The 25,933-nt window shown below is 44.6% G+C and overlaps 1 protein-coding gene and 1 non-coding gene across 10 annotated transcripts in view; one reads left to right on the top strand and one right to left on the bottom strand.

Annotated features, from left to right (window-relative positions):
- CYFIP2 (cytoplasmic FMR1 interacting protein 2) overlaps positions 1–23,894 on the top strand; it is a 125,969-nt gene extending 102,075 nt beyond the window's left edge. For all 9 annotated transcript variants that reach the window (XM_070517153.1, XM_070517154.1, XM_070517151.1 and 6 more), the window contains 5 exons: positions 12,229–12,301; positions 12,759–12,853; positions 16,333–16,571; positions 18,107–18,254; positions 21,020–23,894. In XM_070517153.1, coding sequence (XP_070373254.1) covers positions 12,229–12,301; positions 12,759–12,853; positions 16,333–16,571; positions 18,107–18,254; positions 21,020–21,187 — 723 coding nt within the window. In that variant the 3' untranslated portion in view covers positions 21,188–23,894. The remainder of the gene's footprint in view (positions 1–12,228; positions 12,302–12,758; positions 12,854–16,332; positions 16,572–18,106; positions 18,255–21,019) is intronic.
- Positions 20,189–20,295, bottom strand: LOC123289104 (U6 spliceosomal RNA). Its single transcript, XR_006532870.1, has one exon. It is a non-coding gene; the product is annotated as a U6 spliceosomal RNA (small nuclear RNA).
- Positions 23,895–25,933: the final 2,039 nt, after the last annotated feature.

The following is a 25,933-nucleotide window of genomic DNA, read 5'->3' as shown; positions in this document are numbered from 1 at the left end:
GGCCAGGGTCGGCAGACTTTACCTCTGTTTCAGGGTCTTCTAGAGAAAAAAAGAACCAATAATGCCTTCTTCCTGTGCTCAGTTTAAGAGGATTGTCTCAAGCCCAGCATCTTTGAGGGTTACTGCCTTTCCCTTCTTGCTAAAGGTGGAATTTGCTAATAGATAAAGCATTAGTGGATAAAATGACAGCTGGTTTTTCAATATAACAGTGAAAGGATCTTCATACAATTATAAATCAGATCATGTTACTCTCCCGCTTAAAGCTGACAGGTGGCTTCTCATTGTACTTAATGTTCTAACTCCCAACTTTGACCCGCAAGGCCCGGCGAATTCAGGCATGCCTTCTCCTCCAGCCCCGTCTCTTATTACCACCCTCTCCCTGGCTGTGCAGCCCAACCACACAGCAGACTGAAGGTCAGGTTACAGGTCGAGAAACTGAGGCACGCTGAAGATCTGCAGCAGGCCCAAGGTGTGTTTGGCTTCTACCCTAAGCTTGTTACATTTACCTCCTTGGTATTATAATTCAAGGGTCACCAAGAGGACCTCCCCCAAAACATATGCCTCCCTGCTACTTTCTCTCACGGTGTCTGAAAGTCTCCTCTTAAAGACTCACTCCATTGATTTGAAATGTTATCTGATCTTTAAAAGCCCCACTAAAGTGCAAAGCCTGCTGAGATGGGTTCGAGAAAGAGAATGCTGTGAGAGCATGTACTTTAGTGGATGTTCATTTATCAAATCATTTTGAACGGTAGGATGGTCACTCAGGAAAGGGTGTAGGGGCCGAAAAGACTCCTCCAGGCCAAAAACAACCAAAAACAGACCAAAGAAAAACATTAAAGTAGAAACTCTGCACCGCACGTGATGAGATGTTCGTAGTATACACGAAGTGATAAAAATAGATTACAGAGGAGTAGGTAAATTATATCCCATCCTTATTTTAAAATAGATGCTTCAGTGTTCTTTGCAAGGAAGAACGCAGCAGGATAAACCTGAAAGGTTATCAGAGATGACCGCTAGGTGATGGAATTATAAATTTTTTCCTTTTTAAAAAAAATTTATATTTTCTATTTTTTCAAAAATAAATATAAATCCTTAGCTAACAAAAAGAACAGGGCTAGAGTAGCAATTATAAAAACCTGTTTCCTGGATCTAATGTACTCTAATGTGCCTCTAGGTAACAAGACTATATTGTATACTTAAAAGCTGCGAAGAGAGTAGATCCTAAATGTTCTCACCACCACCACCACAACAAAGTGGTAATTGTGTGAGGGGAAGAGTGTATTAACTAGTCGTATTGTGGTAATCATTTCTCAACATATATGTGTATCAAATCATCACATTGTACATCTTAAACTTACACAATATTATAGGTCAATTATATCTCAATAACGCTGGAAAAAAGAACCCATATCTACTAAATTAACAGTTTTTCAAAGGATAGCCTTTGCCCAGAAAGTGAATTAAGTATTGGGTGCATTTCCAGAAGAAAATGACGAATGTCAAGTCAAATAATACACGTAAAGTAACTAAAATGTTGTTGTTGTTGATGGTCTTGGAAATCAAGGATAAAAAATTTGTAGCTTTAGTGCCACTTCCCCTTTTCTAGGCCAAGGCAGACATTAATAATCGATCCTGCTGAGCCCAAATGTGGTGCCAGACTTCTCTCCAAAAGCAACCACTGCCTCATAATCATGGTTGGTACATGAGATGACCCCAGGGCCAACACTAGCACATATGTTGCCTGCAGGCCAGTCATCAACAGGTATCCTTCCTCAAGATGGTTCACCTCCTGCTTTTGAAATATTATCATCGTATATTGATGATAATATTTTTTTTTAAATAAAACTTTTTAAAGAACAAAATACAACTGCCAGAAAATGATTACATTATAAACAAGCCATCTCTCACATCTATATGTTTGGCTCCCTGTAGGATGGGATGCCCTTGGGCAGTACACCATCCGCAGAAGCCATTCACAGCAGCCCTGGGTGATACTTTTTTGTCATCTCTGTTGGAAATCAATCCTCCTCCCCCAAAATAAACACAAACCCTGACAAGTTGGTATCCTTATCTCCCAGTGAAAGCAGAGTGGTCTGAGACCCCTGGACACTGCCCGATTGCCCTGACAGTCTAGCACTGGACTTTGTCCTGCTTTGGTATCTGGGAGGCAACTGAAATATCCACTTGCTCTTGGTCAGATGCACAGTCCAGCATAACAAGGCCATATAGCAAGGCATAGGACACTAACGATGTTATGAACCAGTCAGCTGTTTCCATTTCAAAGCAGCATGATGGAAGGAAGACCCTGGATCTTTGTTCCAATTAAAACTCAGACGTAATTCCATTTTTTGTTCCAGACCATGAATTTGCTGATTTCACATTCCAGTGATTTGCCATGAACAGAGCTCCCTGGGGCCTTTGCTGTTGTATTGGCCACATTGCAGGCCCAGCCTTTCCCTCCCAACACCCAGCATTTTGGGTGTGTAATCTAATGATTCTGAGGGAGATGTATTCTAGGGGACAGGGCCCAGTGGGCCTAAGAAGTAAGGGAAACTCAGATGGTGAGGACATTTACCACCCCACAGGTTCTAATTGGCTACGTAGAGTTTTAAAATCAACAGTCCCAAATTGAGACTTGCTACATGCCCAGGGGAATCCTCATGCCTTTGTCCCTCTCAGGAAAGATCAATGCTACATCCAGGGCTGTAAAACTCAGCAAGTGGAGCAGAATGAAAGAGCAGGGTAGGGCTGGATTTGGAAAAGATGATTGTCCTGTAGGCCCCGTGGCCCACTTACAGATCACGCCAGGCCTAGGTCAGCAAGAGAATCCTGAGAGGCCTCAGCTCCAGTTTTTCACCCATTTCTTCAATTAGTAAGAAGTATCGCGGTATTTACTTATACTATGCGTATTCCCAAAGAATGCACCGTGCCTTGCATTAAAGACATCGTGTCACTGAGTCTAGAGAGTGTTACACAGAACAGGACCAAAATGGTATCGAGGCGCAGAGGAGAAGGCAAGAGTGGGTCACATTGGGTCGTCTCGGCCTGATGTCAGGTTGATTCCAGGCGCTCTAATGGAAAGGGCGTATCTTTGGATTTGGAAACCCCGGGTTCCAGTCTTGCCTCTATACTTGATCGCTCTGAGACTCTGGAAAAGTGATTAAATCTCTGAGCCTTATTTTCCATACCCTAAAAAGGCTGGGCCTAAGGATCTACTTCCTAGAATCTTTGTATTAAATGGGGTAATGAATGTAAAGTCCCCAGAGCTTAATAGGTAGGCCCTCAGGTACCAGGAGTCCCCTTTCCTCCTCCGCCACAGCAAGGGGGCTTGGCCTCATCCCATAAGCCCCGAGAGCCTGGCTCCTGCCTGCCTTCTGCCCCACCAGCCACCCCTCACTCACAAGCTGAGCCAGTGACTTCCTGCTCTCTTCATAGCAGCCACCTTGACTTTGATCTTATCTCCCATCTATTTGCAGTTGTACCTTTCCTGCTCTTCAAAACCCTGCCCATCCTCTCAGGCCCATCTCAGAGCCATCCTTCCCTCATTCCCTCACTTCTCTTACGCAGCACACACTTTATCAAATGCCTGTTCTCTGCAAGGACCTTGGTCGCGCTTCTCCGAACTCCGCATCCCCAGAGCCCTTTTTTGCCAACTTCTCTTGCACCTAGCGAGTCTGTTCTATTTCCCAGTCACAGGTGTCCTTGGCTGTCTTCCCCCACTGTAATGTCACTTCATTACAATCTAGTTTTTCCTGTCTTACCTGTCATTGTGTTTCCTGCAGCATCCAGGCCCCTCTGCAGCAGGTGGAGCACACCGTCCTTGTCTCTGTGTCTTGGGCGTGTCTGTCAGCTCCCAGAGCAAGCACTCAGTAGATGTTTGCTGAACTAAAGGAAGGAAGGAGGAGGTAGCACCGAATGCACAGGAGTAGCATTCTTCTCCACACTTAGCTCGAAAAGAGGCCTGTCATCCTGTTCAGGTTGTGTGTTGGTAGACATGGAAGTGCCCAGAATTTATCAGTCTCCCCTTGATCTCATGTGGCACTTTGCACCTTCTCTTTGGTCTCATAGAGGCAGAGGAATTGAAATATCTGGAAGGGTCTGGCCACCTTGAGAAGTGCCCACCCACACCTAGCCTGGCACTTGTGTATTTCCTCCCCCTGGAGTCAGTTTCCATCCTCCTGCTGATGATTCCCAAGTTGGGGTCCACTCCCCAGGCTCTGCGGGGCCCCAGACCTTATATATAGTTGCCTTTTAAACATCTCTTGAATGTCTACAGACATCAGAAGTTCTCCTTGCCCAGACCTGATCTCAGATTCCTCCTGCCTGCATGCTCGCTGTGTCCTCTGAGCCCGTGAATGCTCAGCATGGACGTCATTCCCTTCTCTCTGCCCTCACAGCCAGTCTGTTATTGGGTCTCCCATTTCTGCTCCCCACTCTCCATCTCCTTTGCCACTACTCTGGGCCCTACTATCTCTTGCTTGGGCCATCCCAACACCCCTTTCATGCCCTGCCATCCTTTCTCTCTCACCTGAAACCAGAAGGTGAAACTGCAGGACTGATCATGCCATTTCTTTGATGGAACCATCAAGATAGCATCCAAGTGCCTAAGTGAGGTTTACAAGATCCTTGCTCATCTGCCTCCTGCTTATCCCTCCTTCCTTATCTCATCACCTTCCCCCAGCACTGATAGCTGCTGTCTGCCCCTCACCCATCGTGGTCCCTCTTGCTTTGGGGCCTTTGCACATGCTGTTCCCCCTCGCTTGTCCAACACTCACTCCTGGTTCAGGTCTGAGCCGAGCATTTCCTTCCCCAGAAAGCCTTCCCTATCATTCTCCCCAGAACCCTGGGCTGGTTGCCCCTCTTGTGTATTCCCATAGCCCCCATGCATACCCCAATTGTAGTATTGACTAGAAGTGCCCGTTTATTTGTTTTCCTCATCATCTTGGTAAGGACCGTGCATCAGGTCTCCCTCACTTAGTGTTTTATCCCTAGCACCTTGCAGGAGACTTGTGTGTAATAGATGCTTATTGTTTGTTGAATGAATAAATGACTTAATTTCTGTTCAGGCTATAGCTTAGTCAGAATGAAAGTGTTCAAAATTCGGCATGTCCTTGTTTGATCTCTAGATAATGTTATACCTGGATTCTCCATATTCTTCTTGTTGGCCTCTCATATCAGACTAAATGCAGGGCCTGAGTATGGCCAGTCTCTCCGAGAAGACTCTCTCTCAATCAGTGTTTCCATGACATATGAAGCACTGCTCTGATTCTCCATCAGAAGCACAGACTTCAGGACCCTGGGCTGGGGCGAGATTAGACAGCTCAACCTGCAAACAGGTTGGTGGGCGCCCTGAATGAATAAGGGCTCTGATCAGTTTTTAAAAAGAAAACCTGTAGACTGAAGGGGCTTGGAAGAATCCTAGAAGGTGAAACTTGAATGTGTCTTTGAGGGATGGATAAGAATGAACGGAGAACTTTGGTTGGAGGATCAAGAAAGAAGGAATTTGTAGGTATAAAGTGACCACATGAGTGGTCTGGTTATTTACCGTGGAATCACAATGGCAGATCTTCAAAACTTTGTTGTCTGCAAAGAAATTGTTTACACAAATTCAGGATAGGAGTCACCTCTGGGGGTTGGGGAACAGAGGTTTCAGTAATTTCCTGTCTCTTCAGCTAGAAGATGAAGACTCTTCATTCTTCTTCAGACTGCATATATATGTCACAATTTTTTGTGTGTAAAGAATGTTAGTAGCTATGACTAGAAACCCACTAAACAAAGCAACAAATGATGTGATCCTATCAGATATGAGTGAGGGTAAAAAGTTTCTCAGGTGGTAAGATTTTAAGTAATTTTCTCCTGTTTCTGTTTGTGATAATTTTACCCTTTTTTTCATAACGTGTATGTATAATGACAGGGAAAAATATTTCAAGCTTTCCAAAGCTTGGACTGCATGGGCTGCCATGGAAATGCAGTGGGTGTGGAAGTGAGGTGGCCCCGGGTCTCCATATCAGCCCATCTGCTTCCTTATTGCTGGGTAGACCTGATGAGGAAACTGCACCTTTCTGAGCATCTCAACAGCCTTGCCATTGGGTTGGGGTCGTGAGAGCTACCTGCCTCACAGGATGCTCTGAAGCACAAAGCCAACAATGGGTAAAAAGCGCCTGGCACATAGTTAGTGCTCAGTAAACGCTCATTCCCCTCCATCCCTGAAGGACAGAGCGATTATGTTGTGACAGACTCTCAGTTCTACAGAAGGATCCTTAGAGACCATTTATTCCAATCTCTTCATTTTGTTCCGTTAAACTGATCTTAATTGCACTTGCTAACAAATCAAATAATCAGATGAGCTTATGATGAAAAACATCATTCTTGGCTCCACTGCACCTCTCCCCACCTGCATCCCAGTCCCCAAGGCAGCCTGTTTTAATGATTTCTGTTTTTGGTTCTTCCACTTGTTACCACCATAATGCTTAATAATATGAGGCTAAACTATTCCTCAATTAGCAACTGTAGACAATACTTACTGACTCCCTAGCTGGAAAGATGAGATTTTAGCTCATTTACATCTCTCCCCTCTCTTCCTCTCAGTATTGGATTATGTTACTTTTTACTTCCGTTGTTTTCTCATGTGATCATAGATAATACACTTACACCTCTGTTAGTTTGTTTGGTAACATTATTTAGTATCTTGACTCCTTGCCATGGAAGAGGAGGAAATTAACACTCCTGACTTCCGCTCCTGACGTTTAACACCTCCTGCTTCCTGTCAGCTACACTTTCACTTTTATATCGTCACAGCTGTAATTTTTGTAAGATTTGTATTTTGTTCCGCATCTTTGATTTCTCCTTAAGTGTAGCCTAAAAAACGGAAAACAAAAACAACTACCATTTACATTATTAAACCTATGCAACTCTTGCTGGATCAAGTGGATTTTATTTCCTTCCCTCTGATTCCAGCATCTAGACCCCAAAAGCTCCTTATTTTAAAATTAAGAATTGGTTACTTTCAGAGTTTTTTTCAATTTTTTTAAATATATGTTCAATGTAGAAAATTTAGTAAATACATACTTGTGAAAAACGAAGGAAGAGAGAGAGGGATAGAAAATTAAAAACACCTGAAAATCTTACTACATGGGACATTTCTTTAAAATACTTCACACTGTTCATACAGAGCGATCAATAACATTGAAGAGAAAATACTTCCCTTAATGATAAGGGGAAACACCTAGGCTTCTGTAAGAAAACCCAAAATAGGAGAGATCCTGTTCTAAGTCTCGATTCCCTTCACACCACAGGCATTCAACTTTTATTCCACATACTTACCGAGCATCTACTCTGTCAGGCACTGTACTGACTATTGGGAATAAAATATGGTAAAAAATGGACACTGTCCCTACCTTCATGAAGGTTACATTCCAGTAGGGGGAGGTAGATATTAATCAGATAGTGACACGTAGGCATGTATAATACAGATTGAGTTCAACTACTGAAAAGGAAAAGAACTTGGTTCTTTGTGGACACATAGCAAAGGAACCTGCACATGCAGGGAGGTTGTACAGGAGTCCAGGAAGTCTTCCTGGAAGGAATGATGCTTTGAATTAAGATCTGAAGGAAGAGTGGACATTTGCTAAGCAAAGCGGGTAGAGGAAAGAGGTTAGACAGCATTCCAGAGAGAAGGCAGAAATTCTGTGATGTGTGCACAGATGGTGCATTCAAACAACAAAAAGCTGCCCCGGCTAGAGCAGAAAGAGCCAGGGGGCAAGTAGGGGACAAACCTACTCTCAGTGCACTTCACGGCTGGATAGGTTCCTGGGCAGAGTGGAAGGCAAAGTGTGGATCCTTTAAGATAGAGATTAGACAAGAGGGAGGTCAGCTATTGGCATAGGTGCCCACAATGGAAGCTTATGTGGATCCCCAACAGAAGCCTTTGTGTGCTCCAAACTGGACATTTTTGTCAGTCACAATGGCCTCATCTAACTAACGAATGCCAAACGAATACCTTCCACAAAAGGTGTTGCAGAGTGTACAGCCACCTCATTATGCAAATGGCCACATAGTTCATCCTCTGAGACCTGCCAGGCAAATGCTGTCCCACCTCTATTGGGAAACCACATTCTTCTCTCTTTCCTCACCTTCATCAACAAGTGGCATTACAAGGTAGGGAGCACACAGGAAGCATGCCAACAGGAAGAGACACCCCTCCCCCGCCCCACCTCCACCCAAGCCTCTGGTCCTGCAGTTTGCAAAACTGCGGTAAGAGGGTGGAGGGGGCAGTGCAGAGGGGGATAAATGGACCACTCTTGTTTCCCCCAAAAAATCTGAAGTGGAAGCTCATCGCGTAAAATGAATAAAGCAGCAGCATTGCTCTCCTTGTAGAGGACCGGAGCCTTCATCCCCTTTCTCCATCCCCTAAGTGGCTCCCAAGATCGATTTTACTCACATTAACAAAATAGAAAGTTGATAGTTCGTGCAATGGGCAACTTTTCTAGTAAGAAGACATTTCTAGGAGCAACTGAAATTTTTGAAGGAAAGATAAGAAAACTTGGCAGTGGAGCCTTGTGTACCAATCCTCTGCATGGGATGCTTCTGTAGTTCCTCATTAACTCAAAAGAAAAGCCAGACTCCATCCCATGCCTGTGAGGCCCCATGTGATCTAGTCCCTCCCTGCCATTGGGGCTTCAGACTGTGCTATGACTCCCTGCATCGTTATAGTTCAGTTTACTGTCCCCCCAGAGTTTGTGCACTGGAATGCTCTTACCTCATGTCTACATGGCTGGCTCCCTCACTTCATTCCATTCTCTGCGCAAGAATCTCCCCCTCAAAAATATTTTCCCTAACCACTGTCTCAAGTAGAGCTTTCCCCACTCCCAGTCACTCTCTAGCTTGTCTGTTGTGTTTTATCACAATCTGAAATTTTCCAATTTGTTTACATGTTTTTGTTTGTCTCTGTCAACTAGAATGTAAATTCCATAAGTGCAAAGATCTAGTCTAACTTGTTCAACATCATATCTGCAAAGCCCAGAGCAGGGCCTGGTGCTCAATAAATGTTTGTTGGATGAATGGATGTAATAGCATTCTCATACTTGGAGGATAGTCATGTGGATAAATAAATTCATTTATTCATCTAAGAAACATATGGGATAACAAATAGTTGTTCATTTAATAAGTAATTATTGAGAAACTATTATATTCTAGGCACTGGGACTAAGCGGCAAAAATAGAGAAGGCGTCCCTACCCCTAAGAACATCATAGCATTGTGGTCAAGGTGGAGAGAATCAAGAGACATGAGGACTAATTGGTCATGGGAAGTGAAGAAGAGAGAGAAAATGAGCCCCAGGTTTTAGGCTTGGGCAGATGAGGAGGTGATTGTGCCCTTCTCTGAGGAAAGAAACCACAGGTGAGAAGGGAAGAAGGTCAGCTTTAGAAATGTTGAGCTGTGGAATATCCAAGTGGAGATAATCTAGCAAGGAGGTGGATGTCCAAGTCTGGAGCTTGAGAGAAGTCTGGCTGGAAATACAAAGTTGATGAATCAAAGGCAATGCTTGTAGTCTTGGGAGCAGGTAAGACAAACCAGGTAGAATAAAGTGAGGAGAAAAAGGAAACAAAGTGAGACCTTGGTGAAAACCAACATTTAAGGGCTAGTTAGAAGTCAAACCTGCTAAAGAGTCTAAAAAGAAGAAACTAAAATGATGGAAAACAGCAGAACTCATTGTCGTAGTAGCTGAGGAAGGACAGTGCCTAATAGAGTAGAGATGCCATAATAAGATGAGGACTGGAAGGTGTCCATTGAACTTGGTGACAGAGCAGTCCTTGGTAATGTTGGCCATTGCCGTTGCCATGATGCGATATAGCTAGAATGGTATTTCTGTTTGCTGTGGAGAGAAGTAAAGACTGGGAAATGGAGAAAGATGTAGAAAACTCTTGTAAGGAGCTCATCGCTGAAAGGAGGAGAGAGGAGTGCCTGAAGATACTGGCTAGAGAAACACATTCATTGATGCTCTGGAGCAGAACAAAGATCATGAAAGGAAACTACTGGGAGGCAGCCTTGGTGTAATACAAAATCAAACTTTCTAACCATTATCATTGTTCAAAAATGGATTGCGCTGCCTCCAGTTCTGTGCTGAGCTCTTGACTACTGGAGGTATCAAAGAATAGCCTGAATGTTATATTAAGAAAAGAATAAGATGTTAAATCAGTAATCTTGGCTTCTACCATAAGAATCTAGAGAAAGAAAAGTAAATTACACACAAAGCAGGCAGAAGGAAGGACATAATAAAGATAAAAACAGAAATCAGTAACATTGAAAACAGAAAAACTACAGAGAAATATGAATGAAACTAAAAGCTAGTTCTTTGGAAAAAATCAATAAAATTGATAAACCTCTAGCCAGACTGACCAAGAACAAAAAGAGAAGACACAAATTACCAATATCAGGAATGAAATAGGGACATCACTATAGATCCCACAGGCATCAAAAGGATAATAAAGATGTACGACAGACAACTCTGCCCATAAATTGGATGAAAGGAGCCAAGTCCTTGAGACACACAAACCCTCAAAAGTCACTCAGGAAAAGAATCAATGACCTGAATGGTCCTAATTCAGTACCATTAGTACCTAATGGTACTAAAGAAATTTTATACCTAGTTAAGGAAAAAAGAACTTCCCACAAAGAAAATTCTAGAGGCGGATGATTTCACTTGTGAATTCTACCAAACCTTTAAGGAAGAAATAATGCCAATTCTGCACAATCTCTTCAGAAAATAGGAAAGAGGGAAACTCTTCCCAGCTTATTTTATGAGGTCAGCATTATGTTAATACCAAAACCAAAAACATTTATAAACTGCAAATCAATGTCCCTAATGAAGATAGAGTAAAAATCCTCAACAACAACAAAAAAAATGGCAAATAAAATCCAGCGGTACTTAAAAAGGATAACACCTCACAACCAAGTGAGGTTTATCCCAAGAATGCAAGCCTGGTTCAACATTCAAAACTCAATCAATAGAACTCACCATATTAATAAAGAATAGCCTGAATGATTAATAAGCCAAGTCTTCAAGTCATGTGATGCGTCAAAGGATCTAACTTAGAGCAATGAGCAACAGGTTATTTGATTCACTGGTTAGGAGAGAAACAGCTTAATTAAGAAAGGGAAAATTTCCCCTCTAGCTAAGAGACTGAGAATTACAGTCAGTCAGATTAGGCAGGTCCCTCTGAAGAGTTCGCTTGTCCTCCCTCTGCTGTCCTCACTTCAAGGACTGATCTGTAGTAAGAAAGGAGGTTGGAGGTTCCCTTCTTGAGCAGCTGGCCTATAGATTTCTAGGATGATCATGTTCCACCCATGCCTGGGTAAAGAAAGCCAAGGACACTCACAATCCTGATTTTTCTCAGATGCTTAGGATCCAAGAGTGTCAGAGTTGAATGAAGCCTGGATCTTACCTAATACAAATCCCAACAATTTAAAGAAGAAAAACCAAAACCCAGTAGAGGGTGGCTTCTCTAGGTCCCTGTCCCTAACCCTGTATTCTGAAATCCAGTGATCATGAGCTGGTCCTGGGGCACTAAGCCCATTAGACCATAGCCTCTAGGCCTGTCCTCCCCCAGACTTTTCCCTCCAACCTTTGTGATCTATGTTTGCTTTTAAGCTTGCTTTTATGCATGACAAGTCACCATTAAAACCTGTCTGTCCTGGGTTTTAGTCCCTATTCTCTCACTAGGTGGAGTCTTGTGTGGGGAAAACCAACTAGACACGAGCCTTTTCACAGAATCATCCCGGATTAGTGGGCTGGAGGATTGGCCCAGCTACCTGCTTTGAACCCACAGGCCTCACAGTCAACCAGATAAACACAGTCTGGGGCCCATCATCTGTTTGATCCCACTGCCACTCATTTGAATTCTTCAACAAATTTCTTGTAAGATTATAATGAAAATGTATTATACTCATTATGTGCCAGGGACTACCCTAGGAGGCTAGGCATTCTCTCATTTAATCCTCACAACAACCCATTAAAATAGGTACTATTCTCATCCTCATTTTGCCCATAAATAAATAGACTCAGAGAGGTTAAGCAACTTGCCTAAGATCCTTCAGCCAGTGAGTGAAAGAGCCAGGATTTGAACCCAGGTCTGGCTGATGCCAGTGCTCAAGTTTTTAGGAGTGAAAATTCTTCCTGGTTTAAAATGAAATTGATTTTCTCTTTGTTTCCCCCCATCTCTGTTTGCAGTCTCAGGAGGAAGTCTGTGATTTGCTCCATGCTGCACCCTTCCAGAACATCCTGCCTCGAGTCTACATCAAAGGTAAGAAAGCGCTAACAGCAGCTCAGTAGCCAACTTGAGTTTGAACCTCATGCTCACTTAGTCCTGGTAAACTCAGATCTCCAGTCAGAAAGGGGGAAGGTTAAAACTTTGGGCAGCCATTGAATAGTCAGAGAATGGTAGAATTGGAAATGATACTCCCAGCCTTGTTCCTTCTAGAACATCCCTAGTTTGTTTCTGTCTAGCCTTGGTTTAAGTCCTTTGAGTGATGGGGAACTCACCACCCCATGAGGTAGATGATTCCATTGTTGGACAGAGATAATAGAACATTTTTTCCTTGTAGTGAGTCTTGATCACACTTGCCAGCTCCAAGAGAAGGTTCTACACACTTCCTCCAAATTTTAGAATAATACATCACCAGGTCCTCTGAGAGCTTTTCCTCCCGCAGCTGCCCTGGCGTGACCTGAATCTCATTTTCTGCCTCCTACTACTTTTGCAGAGGGGGAGCGTCTGGAGGTCCGGATGAAACGCCTGGAAGCCAAGTACGCCCCGCTTCACCTGGTCCCTCTGATCGAGCGGCTGGGGACCCCTCAGGTAGGATCCTTCTACCGTGGACTCTGAGATCCAAAGGGAACTTCAGAGGGAGAGCATTTGGTCTAACCCCCTCATTTTACAGGTGGGGAAACTGAGGCCCAGGGAGAGGTAGACAAAGAATGTCTGACACCACAAAGTCTGTCAGTGGCAGGGGCAGGTCTGGAATGAGATTTGCTGACTCTCAGGCCTGAGTTGTTTCTTCTACCCCCTGTATCATCCTTCTTGCCAAGAAAGGAGGCAGTCAGACAAGTATCTATTATTTCCCTGTTAGGTATCAAGAATTCCGCTAAGTTATCTCTCAGAATTACAACTCCACACCCTGTGAGCCAGCAGTTCACTTCTGGATATCTTTGCTAGAAAAACACTTAACAGGAAGACAAGATGTTTACTGTAGCATTGTTTGTTAAAGCAAAAACTGGAAACAACCTAAATGTCAACCAGTAAAGGATCGACTAAATAAAATGTGGTAAAGTCATCTAAATGCTAAGTACTCGCCATATAATAATGAAAAGGAAAAATTAGATCTTGATGCATCCCTGTGGATAAATCATAACACGTGGGTAGGTAAATAAAGCAAGTTGCCCTCCAATTCATAGAGGATGGTGCCATTTTTATTTTTTTAAAACACACGCAACAAAACCACATAAGTAAAACTTTTCCTAGAAAATCATACACGCCTCGTTCATAATGGTGGCGACCTCTGAAGAGAGATGAAAGAGACAGAGTTGGGGGGATCAAAGGAGATTTCAGCTTTATCTGTAATGTTTAATGTTTTCAAAGGTGAATGAGCTCATGTGTTAATTCTGTAATTGAAGCTAATTTTTACAAACCTGTGCCAGTCGCTGTGAACATGGAGATGAGTAAGGCAGGACCCCTGTCTTCAGAGAACTCAGAGACTCTGCAGGGAGTCAGGAAAGAAGAGAAATGGGGAGAAAGAGAGACAACAAAAAGAATGTGGTTCTCCTGTAAGTTGCTTTAAGCAAGCTGACATTTTGGGGGCACCAGGGGAAGGATTCAGGAAGAAGAGAAACAGGGCACTGTGGTGAAACAAGCCAAGCTGATTTGTTTTGTTCCCCAAAGCCGACTGTTTAAGAGGTTTAGCATTCAAATCCATTCTTGGACTTGCATTCCAGCCGTCCTCTCTCCTGTTATCACAAAAGCATATGAGTCTGAGGACTCATATCCTCAGCAGAGGGCAGAAGGCAGCCTCTTCTCTGGGAAAACGTGGCAAGTATTTGGAGCACATTGCAGAGCGCGATCTGCGAGGTGTCACGCAATGACCAACCCTAGCAGACCCCCTGCGTGCCACCCACTTCCTACTGAAAACGATGACTAGACGTTGAGTGGCATTTGGGTTCTTTGAGTCACCGCAGACAGAATTCAGATGCTGTGGCGTGCACACATTTTCTTTTTTGGTCTTCAGGGGCTGAAGAGAGGAGGTCCTCTAAAGATTTCCTTTTAGGGAGAAATCCCCCAAGCCAGCAACATATAAATGTGTCTGCTCCACGGTTGGTGTCATCCTGCAAGAATCTGGCCTCTCGCACCCAGGGTTTGGCGTGTGTTTCCAGTTAGAACACTGAATTCCTCCCCTGTTCCGGTGAACCCCATTTTTCCTTGGAACTGATAGAAATCTCAATTTATCAAGTGCTGAGTATTTAACAAACAAAAGCCTAGACATTCTGCCGGAGAGGAAGTGCCACTTTTATAAATCTCCCAGCCCTCAAGGAATACTAGTCTAAAACGTAGATGTCCCAGAGACCAAAGAAAAGTTAACAAATTATTGGTTTCTGAGCTAGCTGGGGTTCAGTGGACTAACGTAACATCTCGGTCAGTGACAGCGTGAGTCTGCTGCACATTGAAAGCCAGGAGGCGTTCGCAGTATTGCATTGTTTGCATTTGTTTCTGGGACAGATTGAGGTGGCCAATTTTGTTTTCCAGTGCTGTCATGGAAAGAACATTCTGGCAGGGGTCCTTGTTCCCCCTTCACCCCTGAATTGTCACATAATCTAGTGCTAGACAATTCATGTCTCAATCTCAGTTCTCTCATCTATAAAATGGGCTAATCGCTGTTTTGCCTCCTTAGTTGGGGTACCTTACATGGTCATTAAGATGAACAAATAAGTACAAGACTTCCAGAAAACACACGGAATTATATAAAGAAGGAGTATCCAGATACCAGCCTTCTCCAAAGGGTACTCACTGTATCCGAGTCCTCCAGGCAGAAATTGATTTTCGCAGATGCTTTTTCTGTTCCCTTGTTAACTCAGAGAAGAAGGACAGAGACAATTCATAGAGGAGAAGTCGCTCTGTAAATTAGCTCCCTCGGGAGACCTCCGTCTGGGCTGCTGACCCCATGAGTGCCTTGGGACCTCCCATTCTCGGAAAGCAGCTCTCGTTAGCTTTGTCCTTAGATTTGGAGACCTTACTTTGACCTTAGATTTTACTGTCTATCTCTCTATCTTACGTGGCAGATAGCTTTGGAGCCCTCTGCTCCTAGACATTTTTCTTCACAATGCAGACAGTAATGTGTTCTGATGTGCTCGTCCAGCCAGCTGATTATTAGAGATGCAGTAACCAGAAGACGGTTGAGAAGCCAGTGTAAATTATTAGTGGAGATCTTTTACAAAGGTCAGAGGACTTCTAATTGGAGGGAAATAAGTCTGTAAGTCAATGGCAAATTTTGAAAGAGTGACATACACTCACGGTAGCACATTCAACTGTACAGAAGTATTTAAAGTACAAGGTAAACATCCCACCTGATTCTCCAAGCCCGTCTGCTCCCACAGCTGCTGTTAGTCCTTCTAAAATGGTTTACACACACACCCCACGGACAGTTTTGTGTGTCTGTTTGTGGGATTGTGTGTTGTTGATATCTTTTAGCAGGGTTGCAGTATACATCCTTTTCTGCAACTTACTCTGTTCGCTTAACAGTTTAGCCAACAGATCTAGACTAACAGGATTCAAATCCCAGCTTTACCACCCGCTGGCTGCCTCTCTGAACCTTAATTTCTTCATCTGTAAAATGGGGATGATAATGACCCCTACTTCATGGGGTTGATGTGAGGAATAAATGGAGTCAATACTTTTATCAAGTACTGAGAACAGAGCCTAGTGTATTACACACACTCAGTGAGTATGAGCTAGGGCAGTAATAATAGTACAGTAGTAATAATAATCCTGGCAGTAGTCTATCTCAGTCTTTTCAGTGGCCTCTAGTATTTCGTTACATAGATAGATTGAAATTTTTTTAAACTATTCCTCCATGAATGGTATTTACTTCCCATTAGGTTTTACTTAGCACAAGACTTCACTGCTGCTGCACTCAGGTTTGTAAAGTTAGCGCCCTACTCTGGGCAGACATCAGTCCTGGTGAACGGACTCCAGGTGCAGCCAGCTCCAGGGTTCAGGAATCTCTAGTGAGGGGTGGAAGATGGGGTCTGAGATGAGGATAGAAGGTTTACACACCCTTCCGTTCCCAGCAAATCGCCATCGCTCGAGAGGGTGACCTGCTGACCAAGGAGCGGCTATGCTGCGGCCTGTCCATGTTCGAGGTCATCCTGACCCGCATCCGGAGCTACCTGCAGGACCCCATCTGGCGGGGCCCACCGCCCACCAACGGCGTCATGCACGTTGACGAGTGCGTGGAGTTCCACCGGCTCTGGAGTGCCATGCAGTTCGTCTACTGCATCCCCGTGGGGACCAACGAGTTCACAGCTGAGTGAGTACCCCCAGGGAAGGCAAGGTCACCCCTCAACCTGCTTGTCCCCCAAGAGGCATCAGGCCACCAGAGCTCAGCCAGAGAGGTGGACGGGGTGGGCTGCCCAACAACTGTTTATTGAGCATGTACTGCGTGTCGGTCACTGCTGGGTGCTGGACATGCACCAATGCTGAGCAAAAGTAGACAGTTTCTGACTTTGTGGGGTTTATGGGGCCAGGGGGAGACAAAAAACAGATGTAAGGTGCACCCTTTGAGGCTGCTTTGCAGGAAGGGCAGGAAGGGCGACCGATGCCCAAGAAGAGAGATGAGTGGGTTAAAGGAATTTAATTCACAGACTAGAATTGAGCTTGAACATTGCCTGGAATTCAGATCTTAGAGGGGAGAAGGGGACATTCCAGGAAAAGCAAAAAGTCGTTGGAGGCAGAGATGGAGCATGTGCCTGTGAGTGTGTGCATCAGGGCCTCTCTTTCTGAGACTGGAAGCTGAGCAGGTTAAGTGGGCAGGAGGGAGCTCTGGTGAGGGTTTGTCAGTAAGAACCTCACTGTCCACCTCACCCCCCACAAGACTCCAGGGTTCATAGAACAAGAAAGGCTTCCCTGGCGGAGGTCAGGCCCTAACTTGCCCATGGTGGCCTGGCTCGTGAGGCCTCTCCTCCTGATAAACAGGAGGCCTTTAAGAGTAACCCAGTCCTGTCCCCAGAGAAGACAGACACAGAGCCCAGTTCTTCCTTCGCTCACCCAGCAGAGTGGTAAAGAGGGCATACAAGGCCTGCCCTCCAGGAGCCCAGAGCTCTAGAGAGGAAGCACATGAGAGCCAGAGAAGGCTTCTTGGAGGGACGGCGCTGGGACTGGGATAGGAGGCTGTGTCCAGAGCAGCTGCTGGGGCCGCCCTTTCAGCCCCAGTAATGGGGAAGCCAGAAACTCTGCCCAGTCTAGGCTGTGGCTGCTGCTTCAGGAGAAAAAAACAGCAGAGAGATGAGTCCACAGCCTCCCAAATTGCTGGTGAGGGTTGGGGGCCTGCAGGCTGAGCTTTACCAGGCCCAAGAAGACTCACAGCCCCCTCACGCCAGCAGCATCAGCTCCTGCGCCCACCAGGCCCCGTCCCTGTCCTCTCAGCGTGCACTGGCCAGTTGGTCTCCTGGTTTGAAATGGCCCTTCCCCTCACAGGTGTCCCTCTGGCTCCATTATGGAGCCAAGACAGATTCTCCTTTGATTTGCCCAAAATAATCAGCCACATAAATCTGAAGGGCTGGTTGGATTTTTTCCTTGCAAATTTGTCTTCAAAAGTAGTTTTTCTTACATCAGTGGGGTGACAGGCTGACACCCCTTTGCAGTTAGAAGGGCTTATCATATAACCACAGTCCCTGGAGCAAGTGAATCCACACTTGCAGCTTCATTTGTATCCATTTTACGGATTAAGAGACTTGGCCCAGAGATGGGCCCTGCTCACTCGCTGTACTCCTGGTCCAAGATGAGGGCCCCTGCTCCCTCCCTCCCCTGCCTCTCACTCCAGCTGCTTCTTCTCCCCACTCCCAGGCAGTGTTTTGGTGATGGCTTGAACTGGGCAGGCTGCTCCATCATCGTCCTGCTGGGCCAGCAGCGTCGCTTCGACCTGTTTGACTTCTGTTACCACCTGCTAAAAGTACAGAGGCAGGACGGGAAGGATGAAATCATTAAGAATGTGGTAAGCAGCTCGTGGCTGGGGCCTGGGAGATGGGGCCAGGCCTGAAAGCAGGCTTTCACCTGAAAAGGAGGGTGAGCTGCTTATGGAGGCCAACACCCCACACTGCAGGTAGGTCCAATGACACTCAGCAGCCTTCTCATAGGGGGACCTTCTCATAGGAAGCCATGAGTCACTTGCTCATAACCCATTGGGATGAGTCAGGTCACCTGCAGGGCAGGGCTGGGCTCCAGACCTGAAATACACCCTCCCAGTGCCAGTCACAGTCTGCTGATGCTGCTTCCTCATCTGCACAAACTTTCACTCAGTGCGAAAGTTGTGCAGGCGCCGGGATGGGAGAAGCGCTGTCATGGGGTAAGCAGGGCTGCTGTGGGAGCATCGAGAGGGCTGTCTAAACCTGGCTGAGGCCGCCGGGAAGGTTGGCCAGGGAAGGCTTCCTGTATCGGTGATGCCAGGGCTAAGTCCAGAATGACCAGCAGCAAATAGCCAGGCAGAATATGGGGTGAAGGTTGGGAGAATGTTCCAGACAAAAGGAACAGCCAGAGCAAAGGCACAGAGGCGTGAAGATGTATGGCTGGAACAAAGGGTGAGTCTCCGGGACCAGCTGAGAGGAGGAAGAGGCAGAAGCCACCTCATAAAGGATTTTTTTTCCGTTATGGTGGAATATATATAACAAAATTTGCCATTTTAACCAATTTTAAGGATACAGTTCAGCGTCGCTAGGTGCACTCACATTGTTGTGCAGCCATCACAAACATCCTTCTCCACTACTTCTCCATCTTCCACGTCTGAAACTCTGTACCCGTTAAACAGCTCCCCATTATTCCCTCCTCCCAGCCTTCGGTAACCACCCTTCTACTTTCTGTCTCTATGAATTTGACTACTCTATGTACTTCAGATAAGTGGAATCCTATAATAATTGTCTTTTTGTGACTGGCGTATTTCACTTAGCATAATGTGTTCAAGGTTCACCATGTTGTAGCATGTGTAAGAATTTCCTTCCTGTTCAAGGCTGAATAATATTCCATTGTAGATATATTACACTCTGTTTATCCCTTCATTCATTAATGAACACTTGAGTTGCTTCCACTTTTTGGCTCTTGTGAATAATGTTACTGTAATCATGAGTATACAAATACCCGTTCGAGTCACTGCTTTCATTTCTTTTGGGTGTATACCTAGAAGTTGGAATTGCTGGATTATTTGGTAATTCTATTAATTTTTGAGGAACCAACCTACTGTTTTCCATAGTGGCTGCACCATTTTACATTCCTACCAGCAATGCACAAGAGTTCCAATTTCTCCATATCCTTCCCAGAATGTATTATTTTCTGGTTTTTTTGATAATAGCTATCCTAATGGGTGTGAAGTCGTATCTCATTGTGGTTTTGATTTGCATTTCCTTAGTGATTAGTGATGTTAGCATCTTTTTATGTGCTTACTGGCTGTTTGTTTATCTTCTTTGGAGAAATGTCTATTCAAGTCTTTTGCTGACTTTTTAATTGGATTGTTTGTTTTTTGTTGTTGAATTGTAGGAATTCTTTATATATTCTGGATATTAATCTCTTTTTTTTTTTTTTTATTAATGTTATGATGGATTACAAGCTTGTGAAATTTCAGTTGTACATTTTTGTTAGTCTTGTTGTGGGTACACCACTTCCCCCTCCGTACCCTCCCCCCACCCCCCCTTTTCCCTGGTAACCACCGATCAGATCTCCTTCTCAATATACTAATTTCCACCTATGAGTGGAGTCATATAGAGTTCGTCTTTCTCTGACTGACTTATTTCGCTTAACATAATGCCCTCGAGGTCCATCCACATTGTTGTGAATGGGCCAATTTCGTCTTTTTTTATGGCTGAGTAGTATTCCATTGTGTATATATACCACATCTTCTTTATCCAATCATCAGTTTCTGGGCATGTAGGCTGGTTCCACAAAAATATGGAACGCTTCACGAATTTGCGTGTCATCCTTGCGCAGGGGCCATGCTAATCTTCTCTGTATCGTTCCAATTTTAGTATATGTGCTGCCGAAGTGAGCACTGGATATTAATCTCTTATCAGTTATATGATTTGTAAATATTTTCTCCCATTCCATGGTTTGTCCTTTCACTCTGTTGATGATGTCCTTTGATGCAGACAGGTTTTTAATTTTGATGTAGTCCAATTTATTTTTTCTTTTATTACCTGTGCTTTTGGTGTCATATCCAAGAAGTCATTGCCAAATTCAATATCATAAACCTTTTCCTCGATGTTTTCTTCTAAGAATTTTATAGTTGTAGCTCTTATGTTTAGGTCTCCAAACTATTTTGAGCTAGTTTTTTGTATATGATGTAACATAAGGATCTAACTTCATTCTTTTGCATATGGATATCCAGTTTTCCCAGCACCATTTGTTGAAAAGACCATCCTTTCTCCATTGAATGTTCTAGGCACCCTTGTCAAAAATCATTTGACCGTATATGGAAGAGTTTATTTCTGGGCTGTCTATTCCATTGTCTATATGTCCGTCTTCATGCCACTAGCACACTGTTTTGATTCCTGTAGCTTTGTAGTAAGTTTGCAAACTCAAAGAGTTTTATCACCAAGTTAACATTTGATTGCTGACCTCTGAGAACCCATAGAAGGCCTTTAAGCAGGAGAATGACATGATCATTGAAGCATCAGCACCCTGGACCACACCCTCACTGAATTCTTCTCTTGCTCTTGATTTATTTCTCTATCCCCTCCTCCCACCCCTAACCTGCTCCTCCCTGTCCTGCTACAGCCCCTGAAGAAGATGGCAGACAGAATTAGGAAGTACCAGATTTTGAACAATGAGGTTTTTGCCATCCTGAATAAGTACATGAAGTCCGTGGAGACAGACAGTTCCACCGTGGAGCATGTGCGCTGCTTCCAGCCCCCCATCCACCAGTCCTTGGCCACCACCTGCTAGGCGGAAAGTCCTGCAGACCCTCAACCTGGAGAGGGAGAAGAAGCAGGAGAGAGAAGGCCACGGCCAGCCTGCAACAGGGTCCGACTGGACAGCGTGTGGGATGGACCTAGAAGCAAACAAGAACCTCCCCAAACACATCTACACCCAAGGGCTGGGCCTGTGCATGCTCTCCCATGACATCTCCATGGTGGTTTTTCCATAGTGTAAATGAAAAAAAAAGAAAAGAAATGGCAGTATGTGCTTTTTTCTTCTTTTTTTCCTCAGCTGTGTTAAGAGCCCTAGTTTCACCCTTTCTTCATCTCATGGCCCCACCCCACATCCTTGGTTGTTTCCCAAGATGTGACCTCCTGCCCGGTGCCCACATGTAACCCCAGGACTGAAGTCTCAGAGATCATGAAAAGGGTGTGGCCATGCCATAAAATGTCAGCTTGGCCTGATGGGCATGTGTCCACTTGCTGGCTTCTTCACCTCCTGTGGCTCCCTCCCTCCAGTTCCCCAGGTGGCATCTCCTCCTGCTCTGGATACCAGAGATTCTACTGCCAAGAGTACTCCTGGACCAGACACTGAGCCATAATGTACAGAGAATGAGGTTCCTGGTATTGGTGCCGTGGTAGATGTGTTGGTTCTGGCCTTCCATAGAGTCCCAAAAACCACAGGGCACTCCTAGAGAACTTCGAAATGCATTCACAACTATATCTCACTGAGTGAAACTGGGGTAAGAAGATGGTCAGGCCTGCTGTTGAAGCAGTATTTATGAACACAGCCAGGAATTCCATGGCCCCAAAGAGAAAGCTCTTCAGCCGTCTTATCAGCTTGATGGTGCGATGGTCCTTTATTCATTAAGCAAATACTTAGTGAGCACCAAGCCACATAGGGCGATGGACACTGGGGATGCAGCATTGAACAAGTCAGGCATGTGTTGCCCACAGCATTAGCTGGCGACCAAATTAGGGACCACCTCTTTGCCCAGACTCTCTCATCAAGGAAAACTCCCATGAGAAAGAAAATATTAAGGAGTTATTTTAGCAGAAGCCAGAAATATCTTGGGATCAAAGAGGTAAGGGGTATAAATAATATTTGTCAGTGAGTTCTTAATACTAAGATACTCCCCCAAAGAGGAGTCCTGTTTTAGTGAATCAGGACTTTCATTGTCCTAAAAGATTCTGAGGACGTTTTATCTTTTGCTCTCAATTTCCTTAATGTTCCTTAACTTAGATTTTGAGGTATGCGGCGTATCTCACAGGGACAGTCTACTTCCATTTCCCAGACTGAACCAGAATTCCTTGCAGAATCTCCCACTAAGCTTAGGACGGAAGCCTTTGGGAAGTGAATGTCTTATTACAGAGCATCTCATCTTCAAAGGGAGTCTGTGACCCTGAGCTTGTGAGAACATATAAAATGAGACATTTGATATTTCTCCCCAGCCAAGGGAGGAAAAGAAAATAGAGCAGTAATGGTCCCCTCCCTCAGGGAAGATGAACGGAAATGGTTGCTATTAACCAGATGGCCCGTTTTAACCCCATGGAAAGAGCATGGAAGTGTCCGTAGTAAGAGATTTGTGTAATGTATTCATGCACATCAGGGAGGAGAGAGAGGGGGATCACCAAGTGTGGTCCAAAGGCCACCAACATCAGGACTTCCTGAGATTAGCACATTTGAGGCAGATTCTTGTGCCCCACCTCAAACTCACTGATTGTGCGTCTCTTGGAGTAGGGGCAGGAAATCACTTTCCACAAGCTATCAGAGTTATTCTGTTCCACGTGGACGTCTGAGGACCACAGCTATAGAGGTTCTCTCCACTGCTAACCTTGGGCTTTGAGCTCCCTCTGAGCCATGAAAGAAAATATTTGTAGGGAAGGAAAGTGGTTCGGAGTGGAAGCTGGCAGATCCTCCTGTCTGGAGCTGCCACTTCCTATTCTGACTTCTTATCTTTTCCCTGTTGATGACCATAGATGTGTCCCAAAGGCCAAAGGGAGAGTTACAGCACATGTTAGAAGTGCACAGTAGAAAATGCCTTCAAAACCCACATAAAACCTCTCAGCTCCAGAGCCTTCCAAATCTTCAGTCCTGTCTGGGAACAGTAGCTCTTTCAGATAGATGACCAGCTCTTCAGTCCTAGAGTTCATTCCAAATCCTTGACCTTTGCTTTTGTGGAGATTTGCATCATCCATTTGATGAGATTGCTATTTCAAGAACAACCCACCCTCCCGCCCTGCATTCAAAACCTTGAGTTTGACGTCTGGGTAGAATCCCATTATCCTCAAGAAGGTTAATCCCAATAAATTGAGGTCTTCACCTTCTGGAGGGAGACGTTTCATTTCCCTGACTCGCCAGCAGCATTTATTTATGAACCCCGACTACATTTAATATTCTTTCTTTCTTGGTATTACTGCCCCAGTTTTGATTTTTTGTGTGTCTTAACCAGGAAAAAAAAATCTTAGGTTTTAAAAAGTTAAAAAAAAAATCTGTTTCAGAAACTGTCAAATGTACCATATTTGTATTAAGAGTTGTTGGGGATTTTTGTACAATGAATTTACATTTATTTATGGTGACTTATATTTACGCTTGTGATCAAATAATGATGTTAAATTCTTAAATCGTATTTGCTATGCAGCTGAAGATGATATTTTGCTTTGTATTTTGGGGTACCTGTGTTGAGTTGATAAACATTTCCATCTCCATTAAAACTGCTTCCAAACTAGTGAAACCAGCGTCTTGGTCTTGATTCTCGGTCGTATTCCAGTCCTAGCTGATCTGTGGGCCACGTTAAGACTAATGACTAAGGAAACAATCTGAAAGAGAATGGGAGGAGATGGAGATAGAGCAGGTCAGTGCATCCCAGATGAATGGTTTGTTTTGCTTTCTCACTGAGGGAATTGCCTCTTTACAAATTGATGTGCACTGGGCAAGATTTAGGAGATGCTTCCTGCGCTTGGGGATTTCACAGTCTCGCTGAGTAACTCTACACCCTAGGTCTCCAGTTTTAAGAGGAAGAATAGGAACTAGTGTTTAATGAAGCCTGATGTGTGCAGACATGCTAAACCCTATTCACCCATTCCTTTGCATCAACCGCAGTCACTGTATGTGTTATATCCTCACTTTGACGAGAGGCTGTACCGTGTGTTTGTTTTCACAGTTAGTAGGTGACAGCTGGGATTTGAACCCAGTTCCAAAGCCTGGCCTGTTGCTTTCACACTATAGTGAACTGATCAGCCAGCCCAGACCCCAAAACTAGACTTAGGGACTTGGTCACTGGACTTTTCAGTCTTTGGGTCAATAAGATTGAGCGGAGCCTGGTATCCGAGAGGCCCAGCATGGTGGCTGGGGAGTTCCCGGGCTGACGGTTCCTGGGAACCTCTCACCCTCGTCAGAAAGGATGACACTAGAAGAACCCAGAGGGTGTGTTTAAAACCAGCTCCAGTGCTTGGAGCCTCGTTTCACACAGCATCAGCTTTCCTGAAGACCATCCACAGAGATAGTCTAGGCCATTAGTGGCTCCCCCACCGCTGTGGCCTGGGCAGCCCTCTCATCTCTCAGGCCCTCGGCTTCCTCATCTTCAAGTTGGACAAAGTAATCCGAGCTCCCTTCCAGCCCTTATATCCTGATTCTAGGTAATTTCTCACTCGTTTTCTTCGAGGGGCCTGACTGCTTTACAAACTCAAAATCTTTCCAGCCACGTGTTACCACCTCCAAAGATTCTCATCATTAGAGGTCATATATTTGACCTAATGTAGTTGGAGGACTGTTAATCCTGAGAGATGCTCAGTGGTCAAATAAATTTGGGGAACACACCATGCGCTTTCCCCTCTTGGAGATCTGCGGCTTTGAGGAGCCCTGGGGAACCTAATCAGCCTGGAATAACACCACGTCTCCTAGTGGCCATGACCTCAGAAACCACTTTCTCTGCAACACTAATGACCCTCTCCTGGAATGTGCTTTGAAAAGCACTAGGCTAAGGACATGGAAGTCCATTTTAAGATATTAAAAAAATTCCTACAGAAAGACCACTGGACGTGCAGGCAGTCATGACACCTGGGCACAATTAGGGAAGCAGGGACCTGGCAAAGTACTGAAGGATTTCAGATGGAAAGGAGAAGCATTTTCATGATGGGAGAGAATAGGGTAGGGGAGTGTATTCGTTTGCTAGGGCTGCCATAATGAAATACTACAGACTAGGTGGATTAAAACACCAGAAATTTATTGTCTCAACAATTCTGGAGGCTAGAAGTCCAAGATCAAGGTGTCAGCAGGCTTGGTTTCTTCTCAGGCCTCTCTCCTTGTCTGATAGATGGCTGTCTCCTCCCTGTATCTTCACCTGGTCTTCTGGGTGTGATAGTGTCCTAATCTCCTCTTATAAAGAGTTGAGTCGTGTTGGATTAAGACCCATTCATATGACCTCTTTTTACCTAAATTACCTCGTTAAAGCCTCTACCTCCAAATACAGTCCATTCTGAGGTACTGGGGTTTAGGACTTTAATTTATGAATTTGGAAATGGGGGGAACACAATTCAGCCCATAACACTGGGGAAGAGGAAGGATACATTTGAGAAAGATGCTGTCTCTGGGGACCCTGGGGTGCCATTGCTTTGAGAAATACTTCTTGAATACTGAATATTTTCACACTTGCAAGATTCTATATAAGATTAAAAATTAGTCATGGCACAGACCTAAAGGAACTCATGAAATCATGGGAGGGATAAAAAATGCATGCAGTGAACTAGAGTGTGAAGGAGACTATGGTGATCC

Source organism: Equus asinus, chromosome 9 (genome assembly GCF_041296235.1).
Source record: "Equus asinus isolate D_3611 breed Donkey chromosome 9, EquAss-T2T_v2, whole genome shotgun sequence".
NCBI lineage: Eukaryota > Metazoa > Chordata > Mammalia > Perissodactyla > Equidae > Equus > Equus asinus.
The sequence above is the reverse complement of the archived record's forward strand: the minus strand, read 5'-3'. Positions and strand labels throughout refer to the sequence as shown.